At 37.3% G+C, this 19,467-nt stretch overlaps 1 protein-coding gene and 1 non-coding gene across 5 annotated transcripts in view; one reads left to right on the top strand and one right to left on the bottom strand.

Moving 5' to 3' along the window:
- Positions 1 to 19,467, top strand: part of LEKR1 (leucine, glutamate and lysine rich 1) — a 189,814-nt gene that overhangs the window by 68,900 nt on the left and 101,447 nt on the right. For 3 of the 4 annotated variants that reach the window (XM_070509609.1, XM_070509607.1, XM_070509608.1), the window contains one exon: positions 15,074 to 15,249. The exons of the other annotated variant lie outside the window; for it this stretch is intronic. In XM_070509609.1, the coding sequence (XP_070365710.1) occupies positions 15,074 to 15,249 (176 nt within the window). The remainder of the gene's footprint in view (positions 1 to 15,073; positions 15,250 to 19,467) is intronic. 4 annotated transcript variants of the gene reach the window in all.
- LOC123286167 (U6 spliceosomal RNA) lies at positions 7,802 to 7,908 on the bottom strand. Its single transcript, XR_006528439.2, has one exon. It is a non-coding gene; the product is annotated as a U6 spliceosomal RNA (small nuclear RNA).

The following is a 19,467-nucleotide window of genomic DNA, read 5'->3' as shown; positions in this document are numbered from 1 at the left end:
CTCAGATTTTTTTTTTTTTGCTACTGCAAATTATTGTGCTGATTAGCTTTCTTCAAAGCCAAAGCAAACAAAAAAGTTTTTTGTATTAAGATCTATTTCCTTAGGCTAGATCCCAGTAGTGGAATTCCTGGGTCAAAGCATATGAGTATTTTTAAGCTTCTTAATGCATAGTTTCAAAATGGATTACAAAAACAGTCTATAAAGATCTATCCTTCCACAAGTGATGTAAGATAATGCTGTTTCATTGTAATTTGCCAGTATTGGAAATACTTATTTTTGTTAAATCTTTGTTAATTTATTAGATTAAATATTATTGTTTCAATTTCCATTTCTCTGAATTTTAGTGATACACATTTTTTTTCAGCTTTTTACTCAATATTTTTTTCTAGATTGACTATTGTTATTTGCTTATTTAACTGTGCGTTCTCCATTCTTAAGGGTTGGTAGAAAGCATTCAGTCTTCAGACTAACATCTTAGAAGTTAAGTTTCACTATGTGATAGATCCTGGGCCATACACTGTTAGTTAGGACTCTTGGTTGTAAGTGACTAAAACCTAGCTTGAACTAGTTTAGGCAAAAAGTGTTTAATAGATTACACATTTTAAGGAAAAAATTGAATCATGGAAGAGCCCGTGAAGCTAGGCCTCGGGAATAACCTGAACAAAGGACGGGACCACCCCGAAGATTTTCTTTTTGTCTTTCATCTCTACTTTTCTTTGCATGTGTTGGCTTTGTTCTCTTAACTGCAGATCTACTTTCTCTACTTAAAAGGAAAAGTGGTTGCCCACAATGCCTACGTTTTACTTCTTACATCCACTGCCCCCTGAGAGGGACTGCCTGCTGACTTCTTGAGTCCCAAGGAAAAATCCTAGAGAAGAGCTCTGATTGACTCAGTTTGGGGCGGTTGTTTTGTCCACTTAGCCCATGGGATTGGCTCGTGGAACACGGAAACTTCTGTGGCACTCATGCGTAAGAGTGGGTGGAGAGAAACGATTCCTTTATAAAGGGTTGATGATTCCCAGAAGGAAGGGTGTTATACTGGGCGGACAAAACAGTAGGCAACCACTACATGAAAAAGAGAGAATACCCCAGGATTTTATATCTTTTCCATCCTTTAGAGTTAATCAATAGAGGAATATTTATCACTGCCTACTATGTTACCAGAACTGGGTGAGAATAATCAGGGAAGTAAGAAACATAAGTTGTTGTACCAAAGAATATATAATTAATCTTTATTAAGAGTACTTTAAAATGATGGTTGTGATATTTAAAACAGTGCTTTATATAAACAACATGATTTTGTTAAGAGCACTTTAGGGGCCTTGCCCGGTGGCATAGTGGTTAAGTTTGCCTGCTTTCCTTTGGTGGCCTGGGGTTCGCCAGTTTGGATCCTGGGCGCAGACCTAACACCACTTGTACTAGTCAGGCTGTGCTGTGGTGACATCCCACATAGAAGAACTGGAAGGACTTAGAACTAGGATATAGAACTATGTCTTGAGTCTTTGGGGAGAAGAAAAAAGAGGGAGATTGGCAACAGATGTTAGCTCAGAGCCAATCTTCCTCACCAAAAAAAAGCATACAAAAAAAGCATGTTAAAATGATGGAGGTTTCAGTCTTTCTTCATGTTGTCTTGTATCCTCTTACCTTCAAGAAACATACATACAGTGAAACATTTCACCTCCATTTTGTGAAATTATACAGCAACTCTAGAATACAGAATTATGTGTTTGATTTTTTTACTAAGTCAGGCTTAAGATGTTTAACTTCTGCTTCTGCACAGCTTAAGAGTATCATATTTAGTCAAAGGGAGATCTGTTATTTTAGTAGACTCTCTACATATTAAAGAGACCAGGGGAAAATAAGTGAATAATCAAAGACTGAATAAAGCTCAAATGAGATTAATAAATTTAGTAATGTAGTTTCTATATTCAGTGTGGTTGAAAAAGATGGAAATAACTTCGCTTTTTTTTTTTTGGTGAGGAAGATTGACCCTGAGCTAACATCTGTTGCCACTCTTCCTCTACTTTGTATGTGGGATGCTGCCACAGCATGGCCTGATGAGCAGTATGTATGTCCACGCCCAGGATCTGAACCCTCGAACCCTGGGCCACTGAAGCAGAGTATACAAACTTAACCACTCTGCCACCTGGCCACCCCCCACTTATTTTTTTTTATTTTTTTTATTAATGTTATGATAGATTACAACCTTGTGATATTTCAGTTGTACATTTTTGTTAGTCATGTTGTGGGTACACCACTTCCCCCTTTGTGCCCTCCCCCCACCCCCCCTTTTCCCTGGTAACCACCCATCTGATCTCCTTATCAATATACTAACTTCCACCTATGAGTGGAGTCATATAGAGTTCGTCTTTCTCTGACTGGCTTATTTCGCTTAACATAATACCCTCGAGGTCCATCCACGTTGTTGTGAATGGGCCAATTTTGTCTTTTTTTATGGCTGAGTAGTATTCCATTGTGTATATATACCACATCTTCTTTATCCAATCATCAGTTTCTGGGCATGTAGGCTGGTTCCACGTCTTGGCTATTGTAAATAATGCTGCGATGAACATAGGGGTGCAACGGACTCTTGAGATTTCTGATATCAGGTTTTTAGGATAGATACCCAGTAATGGGATGGCTGGGTCATAGGGTATTTCTATTTTTAACTTTTTGAGAAATCTCCATACTGTTTTCCATAGTGGCTGTACCAGTTTGCATTCCCACCAACAGTGTATGAGGGTTCCTTTTTCTCCACAACCTCTCCAACATTTGTCGCTCTTGGTTTTGGATGTTTTTGCCAGTCTAACAGGTGTAAGGTGATATCTTAGTGTAGTTTTGATTTGCATTTCCCTGATGATTAGCGATGATGAACATCTTTTCATGTGTCTATTGGCCATATTCATATCTTCTTTTGAGAAATGTCTGTTCATGTCCTCTGCCCATTTTTTGATCGGGTTGTTTGTTTTTTTGTTGTTAAGCAGTGTGAGTTCTTTGTATATTATGGAGATTAACCCTTTGTCGGATAAGTGGCTTGTAAATATTTTTTCCCAATTAGTGAGCTGTTTTTTTGTTTCACTCCTGTTTTCCCTTGCCTTGAAGAAGCTCTTTAGTCTGATGAAGTCCCATTTGTTTATTCTTTCTATTGTTTCCCTCAACTGAGGAGTTATAGTGTCCGAAAAGATTCTTTTGAAACTGATGTCAAAGAGTGTACTGCCTATATTCTCTTCCAAAAGACTTATTGTCTCAGGCCTAATCTTTAGGTCTTGATCCATTTTGAGTTTATTTTGGTGTGTGGTGAAAAAGAATGGTCAATTTTCAATCTTTTGCATGTGGCTGTCCAGTTTTCCCAGCACCATTTGTTGAAGAGACTTTCTTTTCTCCATTGTAGGCCCTCTGCTCCTTTGTCAAAGATTAGCTGTCCATAGATGTGTGGTTTTATCTCTGGGCTTTCAATTCTGTTCCATTGATCTGTGGACCTGTTTTTGTACCAGTACCATGCTGTTTTGATCACTGTAGCTTTGTAGTATGTTTTGAAATCGGGGATTGTGATTCTGCCGGCTTTGTTTTTCTTGCTCAGGATTGCTTTAGCAATTCGCGGTCTTTTTTGCCCCATATGAATTTTAGGATTGTTTGTTTAATTTCTGTGAAGAATGTTCTTGGGATTCTGATTGGGATAGCATTGAATCTGTATATTGCTTTAGGTAGTATGGACATTTTAACTATGTTTATTTTTCCAATCCATGTGCATGGAATGTCTTTCCATCTCTTTATGTCATCGTCAATTTCTTTCAAGAAAGTCTTGTAGTTTTCATTGTATAGATCCTTCACTTCCTTGGTTAAGTTTATCCCAAGGTATTTTATTCTTTTCGTTGCGATTGTGAATGGGATTGAGTTCTTGAGTTCTTTTTCTGTTAGTTCATTGTTAGTGTATAGAAATGCTACTGATTTATGCACGTTAATTTTATACCCTGCTACTTTGCTGTAGTTGTTGATTATTTCTAATAGTTTTTCTATGGATTCTTTGGGGTTTTCTATATATAAGATCATGTCGTCTGCAAACAGCGAGAGTTTTACTTCTTTGTTACCTATTTGGATTCCTTTTATTTCTTTTTCTTGCCAAATTGCTCTGGCCAGCACCTCCAGTACTATGTTGAATAGGAGTGGTGAAAGTGGGCACCCTTGTCTTGTTCCTGTCCTCAGAGGGATGGCTTTCAGTTTTTGTCCATTGAGTATGATGTTGGCTGTGGGTCTGTCATATATGGCCTTTATTATGTTGAGGTACTTTCCTTCTATACCCATTTTATTGAGGGTTTTTATCATAAATGGGTGTTGGATCTTGTCGAATGCTTTCTCTGCATCTATTGAGATGATCATGTGGTTTTTGTTTTTCATTTTGCTGATCTAGTGTATCACGTTGATTGACTTGCGGATGTTGAACCATCCCTGTGTCCCTGGTATAAATCCCACTTGATCATGGTGTATAATCTTTTTGATGTATTGCTGTATTCGGTTTGCCAAAATTTTGTTGAGGATTTTTGCATCTATGTTCGTCAGTGATATCGGCCTGTAGTTCTCCTTCTTTGTGTTGTCCTTGTCAGGTTTGGGGATCAGAGTGATGTTGGCTTCATCGAATGTGTTAGGGAGTACTCCATCTTTCTCAATTTTCTGGAACAGTTTGAGGAGAATAGGTATTAAGTCTTCTTTGAATGTTTGGTAGAATTCTCCAGAGAAGCCGTCTGGTCCTGGACTCTTATTTTTGGGGAGGTTTTTGATTACCGTTTCTATTTCCTTACTTGTGATTGGCCTATTCAGATTCTCCATTTCTTCCTGATTCAGTTTGGGGAGATTGTAGGAGTCTAGGAATTTGTCCATTTCTTCCAGGTTGTTCAATTTGTTGGCATATAGTTTTTCATAGTATTCTCTTATGATCTCTTGTATTTCATTGGTATCTGTTGTGATTTCTCCTCTCTCATTCCTAATTTTATTAATTTGCGATTTCTCTCTTCTTTTCTTGGTGAGTCTGGCTAGGGGTTTGTCAATTTTGTTAATTCTTTCGAAGAACCAACTCTTTGTTTCATTGATCCTTTCTATTGTCTTTTTTGTTTCAATATCGTTTATTTCTGCTCTTATTTTTATTATTTCCCTCCTTCTACTGACTCTGGGCTTTGTTTGTTCTTCTTTTTCTAGTTCTGTTAGGTGTCGTTTGAGGTTGCTTATGTGAGCTTTTTCTTGTTTAGTGAGGTGAGCCTGTATTGCGATGAATTTCCCTCTTAGGACTGCTTTTGCTGCATCCCAAATGATTTGGTATGTCGTGTTCTCATTTTCATTTGTCTCCAGATAAAATTTGATTTCTTCTTTAATTTCTTTAATGATCCATTGTTTGTTCAGAAGCGTGTTGTTTAGTCTCCACATTTTTGCACCTTTCTCTGCTTTTTTCTTGTAGTTGATTTCTAGTTTAATATCATTATGATCAGAAAAGATGCTTGATATTATTTCAACTCTCTTGTATTTATTGATGTTTGCTTTGGTTCCCAAAATATGGTCAATCCTTGAGAATGTTCCATGTACACTTGAGAAGAATGTGTAACCTGCTGTTTTTGGATGAAGTGTTCTATATATATCTATTAAGTCCATCTGGTCTAATTTTTCATTTAATTCTATTATTTCCTTGTTGATTTTCTGTCTGGATGTTCTGTCCATTGGTGTTAATGGTGTGTTGAGGTCCCCTACTATTATTGTATTGCTGTTGATGTCTTCTTTTAGTTCTATTAAGAGTTGCTTTACAAATTTTGGTGCTCCTGTGTTGGGTGCGTATATATTTATAAGTGTTATGTCTTCTTGGTGGAGAGTCCCTTTTATCATTATATACTGTCCCTCTTTGTCTTTCTTTATCTGTTTTGCTTTGAAATCTACCTTGTCTGATATTAGTATAGCGACACCTGCTTTCTTTTGTTCATTATTAGCTTGGAGTATTGTTCTCCATCCCTTCACTCTGAGTCTGTGTTTGTCTTTGGGGCTGAGGTGTGTTTCCTGGAGGCAGCATATTGTTGGATCTTGTTCTTTGATCCATCCTGCCACTCTGTGTCTTTTGATTGGGGAGTTCAATCCATTTACATTTAGAGTGATTATTGAGATGTGGGGGCCTACCACTACCATTTTGTGTCTTGTTTTCTGGTTTCTTCAATTTCCTTTGTTTCTCATCCCATGGTTTAATCTGTTCTGATGAAGAGCTGCTACTCTCTGTTGTTGTCCTTCTACTTATCTCCTCTGCTCTTGGTTTTGTAGCCCCTTTCCTTTTTTGGATTTTTCAGGAATGAGGGTTTTCCTGAGGATTTCCTGAAGAGGAGGTTTTGTGGCAATGAACTCCCTTAATTTTTGTTTATCTGGCAAAGTTTTTATTTCTCCATCGTATTTGAAGGATATTTTCGCTGGGTAGAGAATTCTCGGCTGTAGATTTTTGTCCTTCAGATTTTTGAATATATCATTCCACTCTCTTCTAGCCTGTAAAGTTTCTGCTGAGAAATCTGCTGATAGCCTGATGGGGGTTCCTTTGTAGGTTAGTTTCTTTTGCCTGGCTGTTCTTAGTATTTTCTCCTTGTCGTTGACTTTTGCTAGCTTCACTACTATATGCCGTGGAGTTGGTCTTCTTGCATTGATAAAGTTTGGAGATCTATTGGCTTCTGAAACCTGAAGATCCATCTCTCTCACCAGATTTGGGAAGTTCTCAGCCATGATTTCTTTGAATAGGCTTTCTGCCCCTTTCTCCTTCTCTTCTCCCTCTGGTATACCTATAATCCTTACGTTGCATCTCCTAATTGTGTCTGATAATTCTCGGAGAGTTTCTTCATTTCTTTTTAGTCTTGCTTCTCTCTCCTCCTCTGCCTGCAGCAGTTCTATATTGCCATCTTCCAAATTGCTAATTCTTTCCTCCATATTATCGGCCCTACTGTTCAGAGCATCTAGATTTTTCTTAATCTCCTCTATTGTGTTCTTCATTTCCAGTATTTCTGTTTGGTTCTTCTTTATCATATCAAACTCTTTTGTGACATAGCTCCTGAACTCGTTGAGTTGTCGGTCAGAATTCTCTCTTAACTCATTGAGTATTTTAATGATGGCTGTTTTGAAGTCATCATCATTTAGGTCATATATCTCATTTTCTTTGGGATTGTTTTCTGTGTATTTGTTATTTTCTTTCTGTTCTGGAGATTTAATGTATTTTTTCATATTGCTTGATGTTGTTGATTTGTGCCTCCGCATGGAGATAGAGTTTAGTTGCTCCTTTCACTTGTTTCAGCTGCTGTGGTGGGGGAGCAGCTGTTTATACTGCACCAACCAGGAACCCTGTCCGCAGTTGCTAACTGGGCCTGGGCCCGTCCTCGTAGTCACAGTGGTCCTTTGGATTCCCTCCTCTGCCATGGGGGCCGTCACAGGGGGGCTTCAGGCTGCTGGTGCCTACTGTTGCAGCCCACCTAGATGTGCTCCCTCCTTGGGGTCTGCAACAGTGTTATGGGCTTTTGCAGCGGCCAGGGGTGGGATCACTTATATTTGTCGCTCCATTGCTGTCAGCACCCACAAAATCTCACTTGTCCACTATGGGTTGCAGGAGAGCTATTGGCATCTTCTACAGTCTGTGGTTAGTTCACCTAGCTATGCTGCTTTTGTCCCGGGGTCTTCCAGCCTTGTGGCTGCCGGCTGGGTGCTTTCTACTGGTGCTGTGCAGAGGCTTTCCCTGAGGCTGCTGTGAGCCTGTAGGGTTTCCCCCTAGGCTATGGAGCTGGGTCGCTGGAACTCCCCCCAGAAAAATATGGAACGCTTCACGAATTTGCGTGTCATCCTTGCGCAGGGGCCATGCTAATCTTCTCTGTATCGTTCCAATTTTAGTATATGTGCTGCCGAAGCAAGCACCCCCACTTATTTTTTTTTACCCAATATTTCCACTGAATAGTTATATCAATAAAGTTTAAATCAGGCAAACACCTTGTTCTTATCTTGCAGTGACATTGGGAATTAAAGCACAGTAATTCATTTTCCTCTTGACCAGTATTTCTTGGTGTATTTGATCCCCTGACCAATGGTCCAGTGACGTGAAAAGTAATGGAATAGGGAAACTTTCTCTTAGACCTCTTACATTTAGAAATCTCCAACATAAGTGGTGTTAATATAATCTTCGTAGGATTGATAATACATAAAGGTAAAACCCGATGTTCTAAAGAAACTAGGAAGTGTATTTTCTTTTCTAAAACTGGAGTTGAATATATTGAGAATATCAGAAACAATGATTCTTTTCCAAGTAACTTAGTTTTTAGAAAAGGGAGCTAAGTAAACATTACAAAGAGACACAGGTTCAGGGTGACTAAAGGAATATGCTGAGTGGATATTTTGAGTGTTAGGTTATTTTTTTTCCAATCTACTAGTTATTACTGAAAACGTTCTTCTGTTAAAAAAATTATCTGGGCTAATAATTTTTTGTAGGCTCTCTGATGCTAACCTGCTGGCCATCTACCTTTCATTAATGCCTTGCACATAACTGATGCTCAGTATACAATTTTTGAATGAATGAATGAGTCTGCTCACAAAACAGATGACAATTTTTGTCACCAGAAATATTCTCCACTTTTTCCTGGAAATTTGGTATTGAACTAACAGGATACCACCTAGGTGACCCCAACCCTGCATTTTAGTCGGGACCATCAGTGGTCAGTATTGGCTCCTGCAATAGCTTTGGCGCGGATCTGCTAAGGAAGTCCCATTTTTTAATTCATGAATGTCATCACAGATGGCAGGATTGATTAAATGCTAAAAGTTAGACCAGGACTAGATTAAGTAATTAACACTGCTTCAGGATAGTGTGGACTGGTAGAGTCAATCTGCATTATTCACATTTGGCATGTGACTCGTAGTATTTTAAATTCTTGAAGAAACTTAGATATACATATTTAAATATTATTTTTAGTCAATGTTCTAATTTTGTCATTTTGCATTACACTTTTATTGATTATTTTTTCAAATATTTTCAATAGATCTGTGATTTTTGTTTATTTTTAGCTAAAAGATCAAAAATTGGGAGTCTGGGATCTGATTTATATAAAAAATAGCAGTTACTAAAAACAATTTTGGAATAAATAAAAGTTTGTGATGGATAAATAAAAATAATTGCTGGTTGTAGTCATGCTCTTGCTAGTAGATGCATTGCATAGGAAAAGACAGTCTTGAAATAAAATCAACCCAAAGGTTGGAGAGTTCAGAGATTTTGTTGCATTGCTAAAAGCTGATTTTAGACTGTCTTATTATTTTACAATTATCTACTAGAACATAAAACTTAATGATTGCTGTAGGTAAAGAAAAGGAGTTTGTTATAATTTCTCTTCAAGTGGTAAAGAGAAGAAGCAGAGCTTTCACTACCCAGATGTCGTCATCTCTATCTCTGGAGCTCAAAAGGAACTTTCGGTAGCTCAGTGAACATGGACTTTGAGTCACGTTGCTCTTTCTAGATTGTTCCCTCATTTGTTTAACTGCATTGGGCTCAGTCCCCTTCCTCCGGGAAAGTGTTCTCTGTTTGCCCTGACATGGCCCCCGCCTGTCTCTTGCAAGGGAGGGGTCAGGAGCAGGTGTGGCATGCCTCACTGCTCAGCTCGTCTGCTGTTCAGAAGAAAGTGTCTTTCCAGAATGGGAATTGACTTTAGAAGACCTGCAGAAATAGACACTAAACACAGTGTGGAATATAGGTATACTTCACTTCATATAAAGTTGTGTATAAATCCAGTGTTTCAAATACAGCCATACTTGAAATACTTTAGTATTGTTTACTTTTATAGGATTGCTGTTGTGAACCTTTCAGAAATTGTTTGAAATATAAAGTACTTCTCCTTTAATTTTTCTTAGTTGTTAATCCAGACTCGATCATCTCTGAAGCTTTTGATGCCAGCTCCTCAGGTCTCTCCTCCCGGCTCTCTCACTTTCGCTTCAGCTCTTCAGTTTCCTTAATGCTTCCAGTATTGATTCTGATTTTCCCAATCATTTTCTGGCTTTACTTTGTTTTCTAGCCTTGATCCCATAGTTTATCACCTCACATCTTTTTTTTTTTTTTTTGAGGAAGATTAGCCCTGAGCTAACATCTGCTGCCAATCCTCCTCTTTTTGCTGAGGAAGACTGGCCCTGAGCTAACATCCATGCCCATCTTCCTCTACTTTCTATATGGGACACCTACCACAGCATGATGTGCCAAGTGATGCCATGTCCTCACCTGGGATCCGAACCAGCAAACCCTGGGCCACCGAAGTGGAACATGTGAACTTAACCACTGCGCCACCGGGCCGGCCCCACCTCACATCTTTTTTTAAGCAGCTTTATTGAGATGTAATTACGTACTACAAAATCCACCCATTTTAAGTGGGCAATGTAATGATTTTTAGTAAACCTGCTGAGTTGTGCAGCCTTTAACACATCGAAGCTTAGAATATTTGAGTCACCGCAAAAAGATCCTCATGCCCTTTGCAGTAAATCGCACCACCAGTCCTAAGCAACCACTAATTTTCTTTTTGTTTCTGTAGATCTGTGTTTTTCTGGACATTGCAGATATATGGAATCATACAAAATGTGGTCTTTTGCATCTGACTTTGCTCACTTTTGTTTTGGAAGTTCATCCGTGTTGTATCGTGCATCAGTTCTTTGTTCCTTTTTGTGGCTGAATAGTATTCCATTGTATGATACACCACATTTTATTATACATTTACCAGTTGATGGATGTTTGGATTGTTTCCACTTTTGGCACTTATGAATAATGCTGCTATCAACGTTCATGTACAAATCTTTGTGTGGATCTATGTTTAATTTCTTTTGAGTAGATAAGTGTGGAATTACTGAATCCTATGGTAAATTTATATTTAAGAAACTGCCAAACTATTTTACAAAGTGGCTGCACCATTTTACATTTCTACAAGGAATGAGGATTCTAGTTTCTCTGTGTTCTTGCCAATACTTCCTACTGTTTGTCCTTTTCATTGTAGCCCTTCTATTGGGTGTGAAATGGTATCTCATTGTGGCTTTGATTTGTGTTTCCCAAATGACTAATGATGTTAAGTATCTCCATTTGCTTGGTTATTTGGTGAAATAGCTATTAAAATATTTTGCCTAATTTTCGTTGGTTTGTTTTCTTATCATAGGATTATAAGAGTTCTTTCTATGTTCTGGGTACAAGTCCTTTAGTTGAAGTATGATTTGCAAATATTCTCTCTCAGTCTGTGGCTTGTCTTTTCATTTTCTTAGTGGTGTCTTGAAGAATGGAAGTTGTTGTTTTTAGTGAAGTGCAATTTATCAATGTTTTATTTTATGGTTTGTGCTTTTGATAATGTATTTAAGAACTCTACCTAACCAGGAGTCACAAGGATTTTCTCCTGTAATTTCTTCTAAAAGTTTTATAGTTTTAGCTCTTACATTTAGGTCTATGATACATTTTGAATTAACTTTTGTGAAGGACATGAGGTAAGAATCTAAATTCATCTTTTTTCATGTAGATGTCCAGTTGTTCTAGCACCATTTGTTAAAAAATGATTCCTTCTCTATGGAATTGCCTTGGTGCCTTTAGCTGAAGTCAATTCACCCTGAACGTAGGGAATTATTTCTGGATTCTCTATCCTATTCCATTAATCTATATGTCTGTTCTTATGTCAGTACCACACTCTTTTGAATACTGTAGTTTGTAGTAAATCTTGAAATCAAGAAATGCAAGTCCTCCAAATTTCTTTGTTTTCAAGATTGTTTTGGCCATTCTGGGTCCCTTGCACTTTTGTATGAATTTTAGGATCAGCTTGACAATTTCTGCAAAATTGCTTGCTAGCATTTTGATAGTTATAGCATTGACTCTATAGATCAATTTGGGGAGAATTGCCATTTTAAAAATATTGAATCTTTCAATCTGTGTTCCCTCAGAAGTGTTTTGGTTTTAGTGTACAAGTCTTGAACTTTTATTACATTTATTTCTAAGTATTCTTTTTGATGTTATTATGAGTGGGATTGTTTTCTTAATTTTATTTTGAGGATTGGTCATTGCTAGTATTCAGACATAAAATTGGTTTTTGTGTATGGATCCTGTGACGTTGATGAACCCATTTATTAGTTCTAGTATTTGTGTGTGTGTGTGTTTGTGTATTCTTTAGGAGTTTCTACATAGAGCGTGTTTCTACCTAAGAGGATATTTCTGCATAGAGGACTTTACCAATACTCCACCTCCTTTTGCCTCTGCTCATTTGGTTGTATTTACCCTTAAAACCCTCTTCATACCTCTTGCAGGTTGGTAAGCACCAGTCCCTCAGTTCCTCCGAAACTGTTCTAAGTCCTCACTATTCTGCTTAGACTCCCCTATGCCTCTGATCTCTCAGAAGCTGTGCCTCTTGCCTTAATTTCACAGAGAAAGTTAAGGTTATCAACACAGGCAGATTTACTGTGAATCAAATCATGCTTGAGTTTCAGAACCCCTCACTCAGGACCCCCTTCCAAGGTTCTGGGAGGGCCCTGGCAAAAGTAAGATGGTTTAATTGTAATTGGTTAAAACTTCTGTCTCTTTCCACCCTGATTTCCCCTCTCTCACACTTCTGATATTGGTATGCTTTTGCAGTAGTCACAGACATTCGGGGAATCTGAGTAAGGGAAAGCTGAGTTGAGAAGACAGCATTATAACTGCCACTTGGAAAGACATTTTAGAATGCTTCAATAACTCAAGCAAGACATTACAGACTAAAAATTTGGATGTATATGAATTTTTTTAAAAAATGGAATAAAAGCAATAAGGATGATCAATTTAAGCAATAGAAATTATTCTGGCATAAAGAAACAAATTGTAACAATTTTTTTCAGATTATATCAAGAGAGAGACATTTTAAATAAAAGCCCTTGGATTATTTCATAATCCATTCAGTGAAGAGGAGTTAATTATTTAAATACATTGGAGAAAGATTTAAGTTGCTTGCTGATTTGACAAAAACTACTAATAAATATAACATAAAAATCATATTATACCACTTCAAGGACATGTTAGATAAACTGATTCATGAATTTTATCATTTCAAAGACAATTTAAGATTAGTCATTTTCCAAGAAAACGTGAAATGCCAAAAATCTTATGCTCATATATGAAAAAAATTTGATAAGGATTTTTTCAAATTTGACAATGCTTAATATGTCCATGGCATTACCAATAACGAGCTATGAAGCTGAAAGAATCTTTCTATGTTATCGATAATGAAAAACTCATGGCCATGCTGGCTGAAAGGCTGTATAATCTTTCCTTCTCTGCATATAAGGTATTATTATAAAATGGTTCTCAGATGAAGAGGTGTTCGTAGAGCAGGCAGCCAAAAATTGCAGGCAAAAAAGTATTATAGAGCTGTCACTCATTAAAAAGTTGTATTGTCTTCCTGTATTTTGTGATATTGATGGAATTCATCAACCTTTAAATTTTTATTTGTAATGATTTTTCTCATTCTATAAATAATTGCACACGTTTAAACCTAATTTTGCAGTTGTCATTTTTTTTTATTTAAGAAAGCCCTCCCGCACCCATCACCAATCACCTAAGATTTAGGCCCCACAAAATGTGGATCTGCTCTTAACTGTCAAGCTTGAGTTTTCTGTTTCTTGCCTTTCTCCTTCCAGAGGCCCCTGCATCCACACCCAGCCTTTCTTCTGTTAAATATCCCTCGAGGCCCTGACCCCCATGTACATGCGGTGCTCCGAGCAGCCTTAGACTGGGCCCATCAGCCGGCCCCTTAACCTTGACTTGGTTCATAGCTGTTGTCTCCCTGTCTTACCACTTCCAGGCTGCACATTCAGACTTCCCATCCTCACTGTTGGCCCTCTTGCTTTAGTGATCTATTTGGACTCTTTCTTTGCCCTTTGAAATCAGCATCTCTCTTAGCTCCCAGATCTGCATGCTGATTAAGGCATCCCCTGGCTTCTGGTCACTCAGGTGGACCTTAATTACCACACAGAATGATGCTACTCTTCTCCCTGGTGAAGACTAATCTTTCAGCCTCGGTTTTACATCTGTCCTTTCTAGGACTTTGCACAAGAAATGATCACATATGTTGTGTGTGTTTTTAGCCTCTGTGACTGTCCTCGTACTGTCTGCTCAGCTGTGTGCACACTCAGTTGTCTCCCATCCTAACAAACCATTCTACTCTGCATCTTCCTCTTTCTCTCCCTGCTACCTCAGTCAAGGTTCTTGATTGCTGGTACCACATAACTGGCTATTTTCTCATTTCTGCTTTACTGCTCGGTCCTTCCCTACCTCATGCCTCTCTCTGAGATCACAAAAGGCCCCCTTAATACCAGATACCATGGACTCTGTTCAGCCTTTATTTGAGGCCATAAATGCTGACCACTACCTTCTTCCATGAGGGAGATTAATATTAACCAAATAATTAACTTCCATGGCTTTATCATCATCTTTTTGCTGATAACTCCTGAATCTGTGGCTGTATCTTGCTTGGTTATTAGGTAAATTATAGCCAGGACATCTGAAGTATTAAAAGTCATTGAGATGACAAAAAATATGTGATTAGTTTGAGCTGTGGCATTGATGAAACAAAAGCACCGGATCAGTCACCTTAACAGGTTTTGTTTCTTACCGGCCCAGGTTTGACCCTGCAGGAGGAACAGGGGCAGGCAGGAGGGGCTGCCTAAGATCTGAGATTCTCATGTAGACTCTGGGACAAACTCACTCTTGACCTAATTTTCTTCACTAAATATTTGCTGTTAAAATTAATTTTAAAATATTAATGGAATAAATGTGTATGAAAATAGCTATCTTTCTCTCTAGTTAAAATAATAACACAATCGAAATGAGTTGGAGTGACCACCTACCTCAGGCTTCCGGGATATGCTGTTTATATCTGTTGTCTCAGCGTAATATAAATAGAACCTCCTTTCTCTTTCAAAATTGTCTCCATTTCGACAGTAGATTTATGGTCTTTCTAAAACCATTTTTCAAAGAAAGCATTTTTTTCAAAGAAATATTTGTTATTTTTCTTGCTATTTTTAAAAATTCTGATTTTTTTTTTTTACTGCTTGACAGTGGAAGATTGGTGGAGTACAACTATTTCTGGACTAAGACTCTTTCATTACTTACTTTTACTAAAAGGGAGCTAACCAGTATTAAAAATGAAGTATATGATAATTTTCAAAACTGGACTTCACTGAAAGGAGAACTTTTTCTACAAATTAAATCCATAAGTGAAACAGCCTTGACAGGTTTGTAACATATATTTAGAACATAATTGTAATTTTTTTTGGTAAATGGTATACCATAAGTAATGAAATAATGATATTTTATCTTATGTGATAGGAATTATGATTAACTTTTAAACCTGTTATTGGTTGGTAGACTAGATGGCCATTAAGATCTAGTCTAACCCTGAAATTCAATAATTATAGGCTGATCTAATGTCAGCTCTGATATATCTATCTTGAGCTGTGGCCAGAAGTCTGCTTATTTCTGTTAAATGTACCCATTTGTATTTTTAAACTTTTTCCTCTGTTAATGGCTGAGTAACTCACTTTAGATCAGACTTCCTCCAAATAACAACTATAAATTCTGGACAAAATAACTATCTTACAACACTGGAGAGTGACCAAAACCAAGCACATAATGGAGGGACTGTCAAAAATTGAAAGAAGGCATATTACTAATTGAAAAAAGCCAATCTGAAAAGGGTACATGCTGTCTGATTCCAACTCCATGACATTCTGGAAGAGATCAATCTATGGAAATTGTAAAGCAGTGGTTGCTAAGGTGGGTAGGAAGAATGAGCAGGTGGAGCATGGAGGATTTTGAGAGCAGTGAAACTATCTTGTCTGATACTATAATGGTGGATATGTGTCTTTATACATTTGTCAAATCCATAGAATGTACAACACCAAGAATGAATCCTGATGTAAACTATGGATTTGGGGTGATAATGATGTGTCAATGTGGGTTCATTGATTATAACAAATATACCACTCTGGTGCAAGATGTTGATGGTGGGGGAGGCCATGCATGTGTGGGGACAAGAGGTATATGTGACTTCTCTGTACTTTCTGCTTAATTTTGCTATGAGCCTAAAACTGATTTTAAAAAAAGTGAAAATTTTTTTATTGAAAGAAGTGAATGGCCCGGGGTGAATTCCTTGATTTTTTTTTTAATTTAAAACTGTTAGATTGAGGTCAGGGTACAATCTGTTCCATGAAGGGAAGCTAAAACTCTGACAGAAATCTGTAGTCTTTTTGACTTGAAAACTAGAAGGCAGAGATCAAGGCAGCTCCCACCTCTAAGAATTGAGAGGATATCCCAGAAAAGAGGATATCCCAGAGAGTCAGAAAAGGAGAGCTCAAACTTTGCATGTAAATCCTCCCCAAATCTCTGGCTTATCCCTGAAATACATGTGCACAGGGAAGACTCTCAGCAGCCCACCTGAGGCTACAGCGATTGATGTCACCTGCTGTCTACCCCAGAGGAGGCAGATTGTACAGTGGAGTTCAGCCAAGTTAACTGCTTGTTAAAACAAAACAATACCAAAAAGATCAATACTTTAGAGGAATATAACAGAAACCAGAATCTCCATAATGTAACATCCATGATGTTCAGGATCCAACCCCAAATTACTTAATCTGAGAAGAAGCAGGAAAATGGCGCATGCTCAAAGACTAGACAGTCAATAGAGACTAACCCTGAGTTGATCCAGATTACATAATTACCTGACCAGAATTTCAAATCAGCTGTTAGCTCTGTTCAACAACATAAAGGAAAATAAGCTAATAATGAATGAAAAGATAGAAAATCCCAGCAAGAAACTATTAAAAATTGGAAATTCAAGAATTGAAAAATACAATATCTGTATTTAAAGCCAGTGAACTTTATGATAGATCAATAGAAATTATTCAAGTTGAAGAAGAGAGATAAATATCAAAAAAAAATGAACAGAGCCTCAGGGTTCTTAGGAAGGATTAAAATGCACCATAAATGATAAATATGGGTAAATATGAAAGACTCTTTTTTCCTTTGAATTTTTAACAATTTCATACTCATTTAAAGTAAGAATTTTAATATTGTGGATTTATAAAGCATGTTGATTTAACATATGAAAACTAGAGCATAAAGGACAGAGGGAAGGGGTAAATAGATCCATATGGTTGCACTTTCTTTGTTTTCTATGTGATGTGGTGCAGTATGCATTCTGTGTTGACTAAAAAATTAAGGATATATAATTCCTAGAGAAACCACTAAATGATAAATACGGAAAGATCTAACTAAAAAAACTAATAAACAAATTTAAAAGTAACTCTTTAAAAAGTATTCAGTCAATGGAGAATTAACATTACCCGACTCTAAGATTTAGTATAAAGTCCCAGTAATCAAATCAGTGTATGACTGGCATAGGGATCAACAATAGATCAATGGAACAAACGAGCCTGGTAAATGACCCCTATTTATATGATCGTTTTGCTTTCAGTGTTCTTTTTTTTTTTTCTCCCCAAAGCCCTAGTACATAGTTGTATATCCTAGTTGTAGGTCATTCTAGTTCTTCTACATGGAATGCTGCCGCAGCATGGCTTGATGAGTGGTGTGTAGGTCTGCGTCCAGGATCCTAACCGGCGAACCCCAGGCCACCAAAGCAAAGCATGTGAACTTAACCACTACACCACAGGGCCGGCCCCTGGTCATTTCACTTTTGACAAAGGCACCAAAACAATCCAATGGAAAAAAGAAAGTCTTTGAACAAATTGTGCTGGAACAACTGAATACCAAAATGGGAAAATATACCTCAACTCCTGCGTCACATCATACATAAAAATTAATTCAAGGTAAATCATAGAGCTAAATATTAAAACAAACTATAAAAGAAGAAACATAGGAAAATATCTTCATTAATTGGTAGTAAATGAGGATTTCTTGAATAGGACAAAGAACTACAAAAGCACAAAAATTGACAAATTAGACTTCATCAAAATTAAAAACTGCTCATCAAAAGATGCCACTAAAAAAAGTGAATAGGTTAGCCATAGACAGCAAAAATATTCAAAAAACATGTGACAAAGGTCTGCTGTCCAGGTTACATAAAGAACACCTACAAGTCAATAGTAAAAGGACAAACAGTCCAATCAAAATGGCCAAAAGATTGGAACAAACCCTTTATAAGGAAAGATATACAAATGGCCAGTAAGGACATGAAAACATGCTCAACATTATCAGTTATAAGGGAAATGCAAATTCATACCACAGTGAGACACCAGTACATGCCCACCAGATTGGTTAAAATGAAAAAGATTGACAACAGCAAATGTTGGTGAGGAAGGAGAGCCACTGAAACTCTCATACAAACTGGTGAGAGTATAAAATGCTATAGCTACTTTGAAAAAAGATCTGATGGTTTTTAATAAAACTAAAGGTACATCTATCTGATGGCTCTGAAATTCTTCTCTTTGGAATTTGTCCCCCCCAAAAAAGTGAAAACATATGTCCACAAAAATACATGTATAAGAATATTCAGCAACTTTATTCAAAATAGCCTTCAGCTGGAAAAAGCCCAGAAGTACATCAATAGAATGGATTATCAAAAAAAGGAACTGAAGAAACAATGGAATATAGAAAGAACTGAAGATGATGCAGTAACTTGGATAAACACAAAAAATATGCTGCCTTGTTTATTATGAAACATAAAACTGTTTTATGTTATAAAGTATAAAATTGCTTATACTTTATTATGTATACGTGTATGAAAGTCGACTTATGCAAATAATACATACTGCATGATTCCATTTATATGATGTTCCAGAATAGGGAAAACTAACCTATTGTGGGAAAAAATCAGTACTTACCTTGGAGGGAGGCTTCACTGGAAAAGGGGTGTGGAGCACTCTCTGTGGTGATGGTAGAGCTATTTTGACAGGAGTTTGGGTTACACAGTGGATGGATTTAGCAAAACATCTAATGATACATTTGAGATTTGTGTGTTCTTTTTTTATGGAAGATTGGCCCTGAGCTAGCATCTGTTGCCAATCTTAGAAGATTGGCCCTGAGCTAGCATCTGTTGCCAATCTTCTCTTTTTTTTCCCCTCCCCAAAGCCACAGTACATAGTTGCATATCCTAGTTGTGGGTCATTCTAATTGTTCTATGTGGTCTGCCTCCACAGCATGGCCTGATGAGCATTGTGTAGGTCTGCACCCAGGATCCAAATTGGTGAACCCCAGGCCACCAAAGCAGGGTGCACAAACTTAACCACTATGCCACCAGGCTGGCTCCTGTGTATAACAATATCCTTTTTAACTAATTTTAAGAATTAAATTTAGACAAATACAGATGAATAGTATAACATGAATTATATTAATTATTTTTACATAAGATTTTAAATTTTACACAGATGGTTTCATACTTGTAGGTATACTTTGAACTTGCTTTTTTTAGTCAGTGATGTTTTTGAGATTGATGT

The sequence above is a fragment of the Equus asinus genome, chromosome 5, assembly GCF_041296235.1.
Source record: "Equus asinus isolate D_3611 breed Donkey chromosome 5, EquAss-T2T_v2, whole genome shotgun sequence".
In the NCBI taxonomy this organism is placed as follows: domain Eukaryota; kingdom Metazoa; phylum Chordata; class Mammalia; order Perissodactyla; family Equidae; genus Equus; species Equus asinus.
The sequence above is the reverse complement of the archived record's forward strand: the minus strand, read 5'-3'. Positions and strand labels throughout refer to the sequence as shown.